Source organism: Lampetra fluviatilis, chromosome 23 (genome assembly GCF_964198595.1).
Source record: "Lampetra fluviatilis chromosome 23, kcLamFluv1.1, whole genome shotgun sequence".
NCBI lineage: Eukaryota > Metazoa > Chordata > Hyperoartia > Petromyzontiformes > Petromyzontidae > Lampetra > Lampetra fluviatilis.
Window position 1 is genome coordinate 10,244,944 of NC_136297.1, and position 16,419 is coordinate 10,261,362.

The 16,419-nt window shown below is 55.3% G+C and overlaps 1 protein-coding gene across 2 annotated transcripts; it reads right to left on the reverse strand.

The window, feature by feature from the left end:
- Window positions 1-689: 689 nt before the first annotated feature.
- Window positions 690-13,655, reverse strand: WIPI2 (WD repeat domain, phosphoinositide interacting 2). 2 transcript variants are annotated; one of them, XM_078867167.1, is made up of 12 exons: window positions 13,476-13,655; window positions 10,269-10,351; window positions 9,619-9,788; window positions 8,844-8,940; window positions 7,825-7,922; window positions 7,145-7,237; window positions 6,535-6,605; window positions 5,433-5,540; window positions 4,316-4,480; window positions 3,750-3,857; window positions 2,745-2,869; window positions 690-2,416 (listed from the first exon to the last, which is right to left on the reverse strand). In XM_078867167.1, the coding sequence occupies exons 1-12, from the start codon at window positions 13,544-13,546 to the stop codon at window positions 2,238-2,240; spliced, it is 1,368 nt and encodes a 455-aa protein (XP_078723293.1). In that variant the 5' UTR covers window positions 13,547-13,655; the 3' UTR covers window positions 690-2,237. The 2 variants fall into 2 exon arrangements, with proteins under 2 accessions (XP_078723293.1, XP_078723291.1); XM_078867165.1 differs by having other exon boundaries at window positions 5,427-5,540.
- Window positions 13,656-16,419: the final 2,764 nt, after the last annotated feature.

Genomic DNA, 16,419 nt, shown 5'->3' on the forward strand with positions numbered 1-16,419 from the left:
TTAATTTTAAGCTTTCATGACTCTAGAATCCATACTCTTTGGCTCTTTCGGTAAAGTCAAGTAGGTAGAAAAATTAAATAAAGATTATTTTTTATTTGAATATGCATTTCGTCAAAAATATTTTTTTTATTTTATCTTTCTACCTACGCGATTTTACCAAAAGAAACAGAGTACAAATGAGACCAGGCTGCCTTAAACTCCTGGCAATATTGATCAGAAAGCTTACACTTGCAGATTTAAGTTCCCCAGATGTGTTGGTAGCTTGGCAAATAAGTGCGGTGCTGCTACTCCATCAAAACACGTTCCTTCAGAGTGGGCAGGTAGGAACTTGGTTGGACAGCGCATTCGTGCGATCCGTGCCACAAGCTGCGTGGGGTGGCGCGTCACGTGGTGCTGAGCCCGCCCAAAGCGCTCTATGAAATACAAATCGAGGGCATGGCTATACACGACAGACAAATAATCCCTGGTGGGCAGTGTGGAACTTGTTCCTACCTGTAAAATGATTTTGTATATATTCGGGACCTCTGTAGAATCTCTTCGACAATGTTTGAGGTTTGTCAAGCAAGGTCCACGGCCTGTCACTGAACACCACACTCACACGCAATCCCATCTCCCCCCCCCACTACCACGACTGCCTGCAGTGTGTTCACAAAGCTCAGGCTACGTCAGTTTGTGTCTAGTTTTTATTCTTCATATGTATATATATTTATTTCGCAGCCGTACAAACGCAGACATTCCAACCCCCCCCCCCTCCCCCATCAAGAAACAGAAAGATGCCTCCTTTTTCATAATTTGGCAAACGAAATGCGGTACATCATACACAAATGTACACAAAAAAACACGCGCGCGCGGGGGCTTTACACGAGTAACGGCCTGAGCCGTAAAAAAAAAAAACGAGGATACTCTCGAAACTATTTGATACTTTTTGTCGTTGTAAAATTTCTATTTTTAAAACACAGCAAAATTATGATTGCTTCTATTCCGCCGACAGCCAATGTCTGCGGAGTAGAGATGTGGACTGCCTGTAACTGTAACAAACCACATCCTCCCCCCCACCAAAGGCTGTTACCGAACGCAACCTGATCTTTCCCTGCCGGTTCCTGCAGGGAAACGCGAGAGTAAAATTACAACACGAACATGCACGGCAGCGGAGATGGGGGGGGGCAGAGCACGTGCGCGAACTAAGGGGGGGGGAGGGGCGGGGGAAGAGTCTCACTCCGCTTGATTCTCAGAAGATCGACGCCGTGGACCCTTCTCGACGCCAACGAGCGACGCGTCATCCCCTAAAAGAACCCCTCCTGCGAGAGGATGCGACCAGTTTTAGTTTTTTGTGTTATTGTTTAAATCCGCACAAATACACCTCCAATTCGAGGGGTGACATCGTCTGTGGCGGTCGCCTTACAACCGACAGTATCTGTACACTTGTCCAGCCCGGGTATTCTGGACAGCCACACCACGTGGGGAAGGGGGGGGTAGGTGTGCTACCGTTTTCCCGACACCGAGCGGGATTGTGCTACGTAAGAAAGCGTGCGGCACCTGGAAAACCAGGACCGGACCGCCCGACCCCAATGACCACCAACACCCCCCCCCCCCCCCCCGGCTCAATTAGAGCAACGAGAGCAGCAGGGGAGAGAGCAACAAAAGGGGACTCGATCACGTGCACAGAGTGAGGAGGTAACGCACAACACAGGATACGACTGACGTATTATAGTAATATACACACTCCTCTATATCGAAGTCGTGCGTGGCGGTGGCGGCTGTAGTGTACGTCCCCCCGGTGGCCACTGCAGTGGAAGCCGTAATCCCACTGCCCTACAGCAGTCGTCCTGAACTTAGATGGGCTGGAAGAGAAATGTGGGGTTCGAACAGCCTTCGCCCCCCTCCCCCCTCCCTCTCTTCCCACGCGACCGCCACAGCTTGACGGGGTTCACCACTGCCACGTGGCGTGCAAACACGCGCCACGTGGCGTAAGCACGCAGCACGTGGCCACCACCTGCGTTCAAAACATCCTCAACGCTGCTCGCCGCCGTAACTTGTGGCCTCGCCGAGGGTCGGCGAGACCTTCAAACCGACGACGGCGGCGGGCGGTAAACACGGAGGGGGCGGGGGGGTAGGGATCGAGGGGGTGGGGGGGTAGGGATCGAGGGAGTGAGGGGGTGGTGCGTCGGTGCCACAACCGCCTGTGCCGGGCGGCGGCGGCGGTGGCCGTGAGCGAGTAGTAGCGCGGGTCACGGCCCTCAGTCGCTCTGCTGCACGATGGGCGGGAACTCGCTGTCGTCGTCCAGATTGAGGTTGTCGTGCGCCAGCTCCTCCTCCGGCATGGTGCACGAGCCGCCCACCGCCCCGTGCTCCTCCACGTAGATGCCGGCGCCGGCACCGCCGCCAAAGCCACCCGAACCGGTGGAACCGGCGGAGCCTGCGCACGGCAAACCGGCCACATCGATCACCAAAGTTTGCCCAAAATTTAGGCGGTGAGAATAAATTGGCGTCAAACGCTCTCTGGGCCAAGGCGATGTCGCACGCCACGCACAAGCCTCGCCTCCTAACAAGACACCACGACGTGCGACGAGTCCAGACAGGCGTGTAGTTGCTCTACGTTCTTCTCATTCACGGAGCTCTGCAGCTCGTTCGTGTCGGGCAGCCCCGGGGGGACGCACGTTCCTGGGCGACGCGGCATCGTTCAGCGACTCCGCGCTCGCACCTACGAGGGAGCGACTCACTCGGTGGGCGCAGGGGAGACGCACCTTGGCGCGCGGGCGAGCTGGAGGAGGACGGCTTGGACACGGTGGCCGCGTACGACTGCGGCGTCGTCGCCTTGTCCGGGGGCTCCAGGATGTCGCTCCCAGAGCCCTCGACGCCGCCGTCCAGCCTAGGGGGGACCACGGCGCCACGCGCAAGTGAAGGGGGGGGGGGGGAGACACGTGGGGGGGGGGGGAGACACAGAGAGACGCGTTACAAGTGGAGAGAGGCGGGGAGAGACGAGAAGGAGATGCGTGAACGCGCAGAGTGCCACAGCGAGAGAGAGAAAGACGATGCAGTTGGATTAAGGATAGACAAGGCATTTGCGACAAACACGCGTACACACACAAGTCAGCATACGCACGTACAGGCAGGCATGTACCCTCACAGCTGTATATGAGCACATGACACCAAGCACAGAGCACAAGCATATGCAAGCGGATGCATTCACATACATGCACACGTGGACTTGCAAAGACAAAGATCCCCCGTATAACTTGAACAGACATTTGGGGCAAGTGCTGGCTGGCACGGCAGACAAGGGCATGGGTGGCCAGCATTATTCCGAGCAGCGTGTATCTCCCTCTTGGTGGCGTTTAAACACCGCACCGGGCACTCGTTTCACGCCGAGTGCTCCCAGGAGAGGCCCATCATCCACCACGAAGACAAAGACGCCCCGCAGAGCCTGTAACAGACTGTTGGGGCAAGTGCTGTTAGCGAGCACCTATGGAGGCCGGCACGGCACACGAAGGGGGTGGGTGGCCAACACCACGCCTGGTCGCCGTTGTCTCCCGAGTGGCGATGTTTACCACACGCCGCACCAGGTACTCGTTTGAGGCCGAGTCGACCTAGGCGAGGCCCAGGACCGGTTCAGATAAACGTCACCGGTGTTGGCTGTGAGCGGGATTCGAACTCGGGTGGCCGGGTTCGTAGCGCAGCGCACACTAAACACACGCGCACATACGCACACAAACACGAGTAGGCATGGGCGCGCGTGCGTGCGCGCTTACTTGTGCTGCTTCATGAGCGTGCACTCGCCGCCGTCCTGCGGGTCAACGTTGTAGATGTAGAGGTAGCCGTCCGATGACGCCACCAGCAGCCGCGGCAGCTTCTGCACCCTGCGACCGGCGCGCGTGGGGGACGCCCCAACGCACACGGTCAAACACGCGCGGGCACGTGGCACGTGGCACGTGTGACACACGAGGTACAGACCAAACAGGTTGAGAACTACCAATTTAGGGTGCGGGTGGAGAAGGCTTTGTGCTGCAGTGCAGTGGTTCGCGCACCGCACGATGAACCGGGCAACCCGATTCAGCTCACCAACAATTATTGGCAAATATGTGAATCCGTCGCAGGCCTCCCCGAGGTGAGTACCTGGTGCGGTGCTGTGTAAACATCAGCACCGGGGAGGTGCTGGCCACCCACCCCCTCGTGTGCCGCGTCAGAATTCATAGGCGCTCGCTAATCCCACTTGTCGCAACAGTCTGTTACGGGCCATCGGGGGTCTTTGTGTGCACGTGAGTGTACTCGCGTGCGGTGCGTGCGGTGTGTGCGTGAGGTGGAGAGCGGTATTTACGTGGCGAGCGAGCAGACGTTCTTGTGTCCCGAGAAGGGCAGCCGTACAGTGGCGAAGGCGCGGCCCTGGTTGAACATCTCGGACACCTGGGCCGGCAGGTACGTCGTGGAGGCCATGAGCACCTTGCCCAGGTAGCCAGACCACGTTGTCGGCTCTTCGGGCGGCCTGTGGGTGGGCGGGCGCACGACAAAGCATTTCCCTCCCTCCCTCCAACCCTCCCACCACCACCACTTCACTCTCCGACCGACGATGCGGTTTTCACGTTGATGAGATCTTGCACAAGGGAAAGACTGTATTTGTCCGATTCGGAGAGCCTGTTGTACGAGCTACGGATCAGGCAGCTGAAAGTTTCTATCGCCGGTTTTCCCGCTCGCGCGCGTGGAGAACCGTCGCCACTGCTGGTTGAGCGCGCCGCGCTACGAACGCGGCCGCCTACGCTACGAACGCGGCCGCCCACGCTACGAACGCGGCCGCCCACGCTCGACTCCCGGCCGTGGCCATCGACGGCAGCGCCTGATGTCTGAACCGCTCCTGCGCCTCCCCCCCCCCAAGGTCGATTCGTCCTTAATTGAGTTCAAACGTCGGGAATGAGGAGACCAAAGGTGGCCGGGTGTGCTGCCGGCCACATCGGCAGCAGGCGCTCGCAAAGAGCACTTGCCCCAACCGTCTGTCAACGCTAAGCATGGGAAACTTTGTATTTGTGTGTGCGTGCATTTGTGTGTGGGTGCATGTGTGTGTGGGTGCGTGTTTGTGTGGGTGCGTGTTTGTGTGGGTGCATTTGTGTGTGGGTGCATTTGTGTGTGGGTGCGTGTGTGGGTGCGTGCGTATGTGGGTGCGTGCGTATGTGGGTGCGTGTGTGTGTGTGCGTGTGTGTGTGCGTGTGTGTGTGGGTGCGTGTGTGTGGGTGTGTGTGTGGGTGCGTGTGTGTGTGGGTGTGTGGGTGCATGTGTGCGTGCATGTGTGGGTGCATGTGTGTGTGGGTGCGTGTGTGTGTGGGTGCGTGTGTGTGTGTGTGGGTGCATGTGTGTGGGTGCGTGTGTGGGTGCGTGTGTGTGTGTGTGGGTGCATGTGTGTGTGGGTGGGTGTGTGTGTGGGTGCGTGCGTGCGTGACCCGGACTTCTCCTTGGGGCTCTCCAGCTTGAAGATGTGCACCGTCTCCGTGTTGCTCGACGCCGACAGGAAGACGGAGTCCGTCGAGAAGGCGAGTGAGCAGATCGTGACGCACCTGGGGGGGGGTGCAACACCACGTGGAGGGTGGTACCGTCAATCAGGTCTCTCATAATCGTTTACGAAGCATTTTATATCAAGGTGGCGGGAGCACAGGCCCAAAATGCCAAACGGCCGGTAAAAAGCAGCAGTTCTTCAAGGTGTAATAGGTAAGAGAGAGTTAGGTTGTTCTTGGATTGACAAAGGTTATGAGAACTTGTGGGGGGGTGGAGAAGAGATGATGGGGGCAGGGAATTTCCCAAGTCGAGCAGTGCATGGGAAGCCGCATAAAGCGAGGTGTTTTAGTGGTTGAACGCCGAATGGATGAGCTGAGAGAGTCGGTCTGATGGCAGAGCGAGTGTTCAGCAACCGGTGGAAGAATCAACGAGTGATATTCATGGCAAAAAAAAACACGGTTGGCAGCGATAGCCGTGCGACAAGGGGACGACTGATCGCCGGGTGGGGTGACGGGAGTGAATGGGCGAGTGCCGGACCAGCGACCACCCCGGCTGCATCGCGTTAACGTTGTCGAGCACAGTGAGGTTAGGAACCGAGTGCTTCCCCCCCCGATCGAGGTCATGGCGAGTGTTACTCCTCCACCTTCCGCCGAATTAGGATTTTTATATTTTTGTAATCATTGCTCCGAGTTAAAGACAAAGGGCTTTTGCACAGGAATGGAAACCAAGCTTCTTCGAATGTGGAGGCAAAAACCAAAGGACCCAGAGAAAAATCCACGCGACCACGGGGAGAACATCCAAACTCCAAATATACAGACGTCAGGGTCGGGATCGAACCCACGAACTCCTGCACACCGGGCGAAGTAGTTAACATCTCACCATCGTGGCAAAGAATATAATTGAACAAGTATGATGGGAAGAAATGTGTGGAGTTGCCATCCTTATGTGACATTATCATGGAGTGCAGCAGGAACAATGGTTTGGAGTTAAGCGTTTGCAACGAAGGGAGGGCCGACAGCTGGGAGGAGGGAGGGGAGGGAGGGGGGAGCACCGTACCGTTTCACTCCCCGGCGGAACTCGAATATCTTCTGCCCGTCGGGGATGTTGAAGACTCGGATCACCGTGCCCTGGGGACAAGCGAGTGGCGGCTGCCATGACATCACTGCGCGTGTGGCGTGTGCCACGCAGTGCAAGCGCTGTGGGCGACGTCACCATCACCGAGCGGCTGACCAATGGCAGCTGTTGTTGCTGTTGTATGTGCGCGCGATTTTGTGTGTGCGACTCCTTTGTGTATTATTATCTGCACGTTCAATTGTCTGTGCATGTGGCGGTGTAGCAGTTTTGCGCGCTGCGCTACGAACCCCGGCGGCCCGAGTTCGATTCCCGCTCATGGCCGACACCAGTGACGTTCATCTGAACCGGTTATGGGCTTCCCTTAGGTCGACGCAGTCTCAAATGAGTACCTGGTGCGATGAGTTAATATCACCGGTAGGGAGATAAAGGCAGCCTGGCGTGGTGCTGGTGTGCCGTGCCAGCCTTCATAGGTGCTCACTCACAGCATTGTCTTGTCTTTGTTTAGCACGTGTGTGTGTACGTGTGTACGTGTGATTGTGTCCACGTGCGTGTGTGAGTGTGCGCAGTGTCTCTGCGCTGTGCTGGCCGCCACCTTCTCGGAGGCGGTCGCGAGTTTGGTGCCCGTGCAGTCGAAGGCCATGGCGGCGAGCGGGCTGTCGTGCGCGGGGATCATCGTGACGGCGCGCTGCTTGCCCGCGACACACGCACGCACGCAACAGATATACACACACACACACATGCAGATGCAACAACAAAGACAGATCCCCCCCCCCCCCACGTACAGCCTTAACAGATTGTTGGGGCTAGTGCTGTTAGCGAGCAGCACCTATGAAGGCCATCACTGCACACGAGGGGGTGGGTGGCCAGCACCACGCCCGGCCGCATTTGTCTCCCAAGTGGCGATGTTTACACACCGCACCAGGTACTCATTTTAAGCGGAGTAGACCTAGGGGAGGGCCAGGACTGGTTCAAATAATCGTTACTGCTGTTGGCCGTGAGCGGGAATCGAACTCGGATCGCCAGATTTGTAGTGCAGCACGCTAACCACTACGCCACCGCTCCCACTACAGATATATATACACACACACACAAGTACATGCAGATACACACGCACGAACATAAACACATGCAAATGTTCCAACCACTGCGCCACCACTCTTTCTCCCCAAAACTTAATTACACACATGCGGACACACGCGCACACACGTGCACGCACGCACGTATGCACAGTGCAAATCAATCAAACCATGACCGCAGAGAGGCCCCGCTGACCAGGTTAATCGTGTCGAAGACTTGGGCCTCGCCGATGGTGGCGCTGCCAGGGTAGGCCAGGTAGCAGTTGTCGTTGCTGATGGACAGGGCGCACAGACCTGGCCGACAAGCGGAAGCGGAGAGTTTTTTCTGTAGGAATCGTTCATTTGAATACCGGGTGAGAGCCCATTGAGAGCTAGAGCCTCTTGTTCTTTACAAGGGGAAACCCAAGCGTGAAAAGAACGGTAGCAGAGGGTACGGACGTCACACGGGCATCACCAACAACTTAAACTAAAGTCACCCGAATGGGATTGACAAGGGCAGCAAGACCGAGATGGCATGGCCGTGTGGTGAGGTTGCGAGGAGGCAAACAGCTTTTTTAGATGAGAGCTAAGAGGGAAAGCGAAGATAAGAAGGAAGGATAACACGCACAGGGAAGATGGATGTGGCTGGGGTGACGAGGGGGGAGGGCAGGGGGGACGTGGGGGGGGGGGCCTTTGACATGAGTGGAGGAGGAAAACCTGTGGAAACGACCCCATAGCAACGTGGCAACACAGGGTGGAGAAAGAAGATTGCAATGAAAAACGATGAATGACTAACAACCGTACGAGAGGGAGGGTGAGCTCAAAAACACTTGAGAGGTCAACCTCATTGAGAGTCAACCTCAAGCTGTCAGGTTCATAGTGGAGTGTGCTAACCACTGTGCCACCGCTCCCCATCACAGGGAATCTAGTAGCCAAATAAAAACTGAGAAAGGGAGCGATGGTTTCTTTGAGCGTAAGGAAGGAGCAATACCGTCCTACGAGCATCGCGGCTGAAGCAGCAACTTCCGAATGCAGTACTTATTAATATTCATGCGAAATTAGACGTATCAATTTCGGTGAACGTCTTAAGTCGTGAGTCGAGAAGTAGAGAGGAGCGAGATGCAGGGGGAGGTGGGGGTCGGAGGTCACAGTGGGGCAATCGTCAAGGAGCGACGCCCGGGGGCTGGTGTAAGGGTAAAGGTCGGGATGAGACAGGCGGGGAGGGGGGGGGCTCACCAGCGGGGTTTGCTGGCGTGTCGCGGATCGTGTGCAACACCTTCATGTCACGGATATTGTGGATGTAGAGGCTTTCCTCCAGGCACACGATGAGTCGCTGTTTCACACACGCAGACGCGTGCGCACGTGCAAAGGCACATGAACACGCACGCACACACAAGGTGGGGGGGGGGGGAGCATCCCATCAGCTTCTCCACCACATGTCTCGGGGCCACTGTTGCTTACACCAAGGAGCGCGTGTGTGCGTGTGTGCGCGTGTTTGTGTGTTTGTCTCCGTGTGGGGAGCGGTAGTGTAGCGGTTAGCGTGTCGCGCTACGAACTCGGCATCGCGAGCTTGATTTCCGCCCACGGCCAACACAAGTGACGATTATCTGGACTGGCACTGGGCCTGCCCTAAGTCGACTCAGCCTTAAACGAGGACCTGGTGCAGGGTGTAAACATCAGCGATGGAAGACAAGGGCGGCCAGGCTTGGTGTTGGTGAACAACCCCCTCGTGTGCTGTGCCGGCCTTCATAGATACTCACTAAAAGCACTTGCCCCAACAGTCTGTTAAAGGCTATATGGGGGATTGTTGTCTTTTTGAGGACATGTTTGTTAGTGTGTGTGCGCGTGAGCACTGTTCTGTGTCAGTGTGAGCTATGCACTTGTAAATCTAGATTGGAAACTCATTTCTCTAGAACTGCTTCTTGCGTTTAGCTTGTTGTCCTTCCCGTACATACACATGCACACGTGTGTGCCCCCCACCCCCGTCTCCCCCCCCGTCCGCGCGCCACACCTGCCGGTTGAGCTTCACGGCGAGGATGGTGTTGGAGTAGCTGTAGTTGCAGATCTCCGTGCCCTTCTTGAAGTGGCACACCTTGAGCTTGCGCGGCGCCGACAGGCTCACGATGGCCACAAGGCTGCTGGAGAAGAGGCGCTCCACGATGCACACATCCTCCGTGTCGGCTGCACGGCGGGACAACGCACGCACGCACGCACGAGCGCGTCGACATGCGAACGGCCGCACGCCGACAGACGAGCGGGGCGGGGAACCGAACATTCTATCGCTCTCACCGCCGAGTCCCCCCCCCCAAAAAAAAACCTCTCTCCCGCACTCCCGATCCAACTATCATCCACCACGAAGACAAAGACGCCCCGCACAGCCTGTAACAGACTGTTGGGGCAAGTGCTGTTAGCGAGCACCTATGGAGGCCGGCACACCACACGAAGGGGGTGGGTGGCCAACACCACGCCGTACCAGGTACTCATTTCAGGCCGAGTAGACCTAGTGGAGGCCCAGGACCGGTTCAGATAACCGTCACCAGTGTTGGCCGTGAGCGGGAACTCGGGTCGCCGGGTTCATAGCGCGGTGTAGCGCTAACCGCTACACCACCGCTCCCCATCCACCACACCACACACACCCGCACCACGACCTCCACTACTTACTGCTCTCGTAAATCTGCTCGAGCTTGTCCACGGAGTTGAGAGAGAAGAGCTTGTAACCTGACTTGGAGCCCACGGCCAGGGACCTGCACACGCAGCCGAAGGCGAGGTCGAGTTAGATCAATATTTGACCGAGTTTAACAGAGAAGGCGAAATGATCGCGACAAGCGGACGAACTGAGTTAGAATCAGGTTCGGTGGTGACGAAGCTATGGATCTTAAACCTACCCTGGTCCTGACCATAACCGTAATACCGACCCGCACTCTAACACGTAGCCCTAATCCTAATCCTAACACTAACCCTAACACCAACCCCAGACCCAACACTAACCCTGACCCTAACACCACCACTAGCCGACCGTAACCTTAAAACCAACCCTGGCTATAAACCTAACCCCAAACGCCAGTTCCGATCCTAATCTTGACACCAACTCTGACCCTATCACCAACCCCGACTCGAACACCGTTCCCGACCCTCATCCTAACAGCAACCACACCCATGAAGCCAGTTCTGACTCTAATCTCGGCGCTTACCGCTAAGCCATTCCGCGTTGAGCATCGGCTGGGCTGAGACGAGCAAAAAGAGGAAGCAAGCGATGGGTCAGAGTCTCAGTCCCCTCCCCCCCCCGTGCGTCAACACGAACGCCGCTGCCGCCTGCCGCCCCATCATCAAACCGATCTCATCTCGCGCCACGACACCTGTCGCTTGTTTACACCACGACTGCGTCGCTAGCGCATCACCACTAAATGCTGGCACACTACATAGTTGGGGGGGACCCGTGGGGGGGGGGGGGCAGTGTGGTCACCCAAACCAGGTGTGGTGGCTGAGGTTTACAAGTCTTCTTCTGCGTTAATGAAGCCACTGACAGAAACTGATATTAGGGTAAGTTTAAATGATTTGCCGTCTAAATGCACGTGCATCTGAAAGGCGATTTACAAATTGACCACAGTGGGATAAGACTTGGAAATACGCCATCCCATTCACACGTCTGTCCACAACCAAAATAAAAGTATTTTCGTTGATATATTGTGCACGTCGCATCGGTCAAAAAAGCATTTTGGGCTCAACACAAGCAAACACGAGACCGTTTTTAACATTAGGTGTCTCATGAGCCGAGATCGGCTTGCCTCATCTAATGCTGGTGAACTGCCAGATTTATTTGGCAAGGACTGCTCCCTGTTACATGTTCGACGCCTAATTATATCATACAATAACACAACACGTATGGGAAGGAGGCATATCGTCTTGCTTATTTATTCTGTTTCTAAACTGTAAACTATTTTGTATTTCACGAGGAAAGCCCCACTCAGCTCTATGTAGCTCTTTTTCAGCAGTGACTCGGCCATCACAGACGAAATCGCAAAACAAAGTGAGGCGTAAGCATCACGTGGCCATTTACAACAGCCAAATAATTGACAAAACGCGTGATGTTGATTTCTTAAACATCAGGACGCGAATGTGGGTGGCGTGGAGGAGGTCAGGTCAAGGAACAGAGCGAGAGCGAGAGAGAGGGGGGGGATGATGAGAAACACCCGCGGCACATCCCGAGATAAAGCAAACGCACACAGAGCTCCTCCGAGAAAGGGGTGCCCAGCAGGAGGCAGCGTGGAAGAGCCATGGGGGGCACAGCGGACAAACATCGCAAGACGCCCGGCTAGGCACAAAACCAAAGCGGGCGACGAAAAAGATGAGAAAAACATCAGGCCACGTGTAATAAGCGAGCGGCGGCGGTGGTGGTGGCGGCAATTACACATTCCTATGATGGGACGGAACAGCGTGTCCGTAGAACACAACACGGCGCGACACAACGAGCTTCGTTGTGCCGGGCACGAAGACGCCGCTCTGACCCGTTACCGAACGCGGGGGCACTTACGCAACGCAACAGCGGTGCCGATTCTACCAATAACAGTTGCGGCGGAATAATGTCCATCAGACTCGGTCACATGCCAGAGGCATGGAGCCAGCCAGGCCCAGCCAGCCAGGCCCAGCCAGTCAGCCCAGGCAGGCCAGTCAGCCCAGACAGGTCAGTCAGCCCAGACAGGCCAGCCAGCCCAGGCAGGTTCCCAGCCCAGGCAGGCAGGCCAGCCAGCCCAGACAGGCCAGCCAGCCCAGACAGGTCAGTCAGCCCAGACAGGCCAGCCAGCCCAGGCAGGCAGGCCAGCCAGCCCAGACAGGCCAGCCAGCCCAGACAGGCCAGCCAGCCCAGACAGGTCAGTCAGCCCAGACAGGCCAGCCCAGGCAGGCCAGCCAGCCCAGACAGGCACTCAGCCCATACAGGTCAGCCAGCCCAGGCAGGCCAGCCAGCCCAGGCAGGCCAGCCAGCCCAGGCAGGCCAGCCAACCCAGGCAGGCCAGCCAACCCAGCCTCCATCCCTCCCCATCCCTCCCCGTGTTGTTGACTATGGTGGGTGGGTGGGGTATGACGACATTGATGACAACACGATTTACAAATCCGATACAATGAAGATGCTATTACGGTGACGGGCACGGCGACGACGTTACGAGAGTGACGCGATCATAACCGACGGTGTTACGTGGACGATGTTATTGTGAGGAGGAGGATGGTGATGATGGTGGTGATGGTGATGGACTTGTTATGCCGAGATCCGCGATGTGCTCGCCATGTATCTGGACTAACGGGACTTCCCCCACACACCCCACCCGCCAAACCTCCTCCTTCCTCACCTCCCGCCGCCTCCGCCTTAATCCTTACACCGTTAAGTGGCCGTGACAATCGTTGTTAATTACCTCACGCAGTTTGTTAATTGACGATTTAACGAAATCCACCACCACCATTCCCTCTCCTCCTGCCCCCTCCGTCGCGATCTCGGCGCCCGGCGGCGCAAGGCAACGAGCAGCTGCGCCATTGTTTAGCACGGGGATACCGACTCAAACTTTCCCCTCTCTCGTCCTCCTCCTCCTCACCGAGGTGTGGGAGATAACAACAACAACAACAACCGCCGCGCCTCTCCGCTCACAGAGATCCACACACAACAACAACAGCAGCAGCAGTAGCAGCTGCTAGGCCGCACCGAAATCCACGGGGTGGACGGGCGCTCGGATAGATGCGCCCGCCCGCTGGAGGCGCGCCCTGGTCGGCGGGGAGAGCCGGGCCAAGCCCCGGGGGTGGGGTATGTCAGGGGGGGGGGGGTCGGAGTTTGCTGGAGCCGAGGTGGTTGAGGAGTAACCCTCGTCACCCGCACGCCCTTACGTGTAGTCCTGGTTGAAGTTGGCGAAGAGTAATCCCGAGGACGTCTCCCCGCTCTGGCTCGCGAGGTTCATGGCGCCCGCCCGGACTCAAACCATCGACATCGACACCGGGTGGGCAGGCGCGGGGAGCGGGGAGCAGGAGGCCGAGCGGCGACAAAGAGCGGGGCGGGGACTGTGGGGAGGGGACGCGAGCGAGGGCCGGGCCTCCCCCACCCACCCACCAGGCCCCACCCACCGGGGCCCACCCACCGCCCCCCCCCCCACCGGGGCCCCCCACCAACCGGCCCCACCCACAAGCCCCCCCCCACCGGGGCCCTCAACCAACCGGCCCCACCCACCGGGGCCCCCACCAACCGGCCCCACCCACCGAGGCCCCTCCCCCATCGCCCCCCCTCCACCCATCGCCCCCCCCCACCGCCCCCCCCCACACCGCCCCCCACCCACCTGCCCCCCCCACCGGGAGCCCCCCACCGGGCCCCCCCACTCACCAACCGACTCCCCCCCCCCCAATGGGAGCTCCACCCACCGGGCCCCCCCACCGGGCCCCCCACCCATCCAACACACCGGTGTTGCTGTACGAGTCACGAATTGCCACGTGCTGTTGACGTGACAACCCTTGCTGATTGGCTGTGTCGGGTGGTGGCGGGTTTAACGACACATTTACGCGACATCACCCCAAAACAACCCTTTAGTATGAACAACAGTTGGGTGATACTGTGTTGGCTGCTCACACACACGTCGGCTTATCTACGCCGTCTCTCTGGGCCTCTCTGTGTGTGTGCTGTGAACAAGGGGCATTGCCCGAAACGTCGCCTATGTGTGTTATTACGTGTGCCTGTTCACCACATCAGTGTAATCAAATAACAAAACTCAACACTTTTGCCAGTATAACATCGTGGCATTAAATATATATATAATCGGTGACGTTTCGGGCAATTGCCCTTATTCATAGCACACAATTAAATCGTGTTATCGCGTGTTATGTTGTTGCTGCTGTAGTGTTGAGGCTATGGAACAACACTGCCCATCACATCTGCCCAGTCAATCTGCACGTTCAACTCTCAATTAAAAACTCATCCGTACAAGAAGTCTTATAATCTGGCTTTAATTTCCCTCCTGCACTTTCCCATTTCGTATATTCCGTCCCTTGAAAAAACATCTCGATGCTGCTGTTATGTTTAATGTACTATGCCATTGTTTTTTTGCATGTAATCGTTTTTTTATAATATTGAATACTTTTAACTGTTCAGTGCTTTGAGCGTGGGAAAAGCACTGTACAAATAAAATGCATTCTCATCATTATTAGCCAGATAACCATCGAAAATATGCTCTTATTGCCGTGGTCAAAACAAATGGTTATTAGCGTTCAGACCACGGAGATGGGGAGGACGTGGAGGGGTGGAGCCGAGAGAAGAGGCGGTGCCACAGAGGAGGCGTGGTCTCACAGGGGGCGTGGTCTATGCAAATTCCTAGATTTGAAGCTTTCGTGACTGCAAGGATTCATATACTCTTTAAGTTCTTTCGGTAAAGTCACGTAGGTAAAAAATGAAATTATAATTAATAAAAAAAAATCACGACGTTTCGGAGGCAACACAAGCTTCCGTCTTCAGGTGAAACTGTCACAGCAAAAATCTTTTTTGCATGGTTATCAACCATGCAAAAAAGATTTAACTACACATTTTTGGACCATCTTATCTGACAGGCACTATTTTACTCTACCGAGTGTTAACATCCCCAGCGTTTAACAGTACTCGCCTTTTTCGTATTTAATTAATTTACCCACCCAGCAGCATAACAAAAGGCGACTTAATCCTAGCTGGCTTATCTACATATGCATCTACATTACAAAGGCTCAGTTCCAGCAGCAGTACTGACCATCTCACAACTCCTCCCCACTTAACCAGTATATAAGGTCGTACCTCTTGGGACTTCTCTCCACTTGATACAGATTTTTTGCTGTGACAGTTTCACGTTGAAGACGGAAGCTTGTGTTGCCTCCGAAACGTCGTGATTTTATTGTTTTTATTTTTTTTAATTTGAATTTCATTTTTTACCTACATGGTGACTTTACCGAAAGAACTAAGACAGGGGTCTGCAACCTTTAAGACATAAAGAGCCACTTGGACCCGTTTCCGAAGGAAAAAATAAACTGGGAGCCGCAAAACCATTGCAACATTTAAAACAAATATAACACTGCATATATTGTTTCTTACCTTATTGCTATATACAGGATCGTGCAGTCAGCTGTCAATATGAATAAAAAAAGGACTTTTTCACTTAACAATGTAAAATATATTTTTGCAAATTAATAGCTAAATTACCTGGTTAATGGGATTTTTGCTCCTGAACCTCAGTGCACAGTGTCTGCACATCAGGGCTGTAAGACGTCACCTTCATTTTCACACAGGCTTGCAAGCTGTCATCTGTGAGGCGTGATCGATGTTTGTTTTTAATATAGTTCATGTTGGAGAAGACCTGCTCACATACATATGTGGAGCCGAAGATCGACAGGACTCCAAATGCATACTTTTTCATATTTATATAAGTGTTGGGGATGGCATTCCATGTTTCGAATACAAGTTTGTCCTGTTTGGGAAGGTTTTCAATATCACTCCATTTATGATTCTGAGCCAGAATGGCCTTCTGACGGGCAACATCCTCAAGAGTAGCGGTCAAGCATTTGAACTTGGACACCCATATATCTTTGTCGGCTATATCGGCCAGTTCCATCTCAAGATCAGGTTGACTTACACCTGCAAATGCAGTCATATTCAATAGGGATGGATCGATCGCCAGGGGAGTGACAGGGAAGGATAATGTCGTTTTTTCCTCTCTGAACTCACAGAATCGTTTCCCAAACGAACTTTGCATTGTGGTGATTGCAGACTTGAAATATTCCAAATTTATCGTATCATGACTTTGTTTGAACTCTCTCAAAGAGGGAA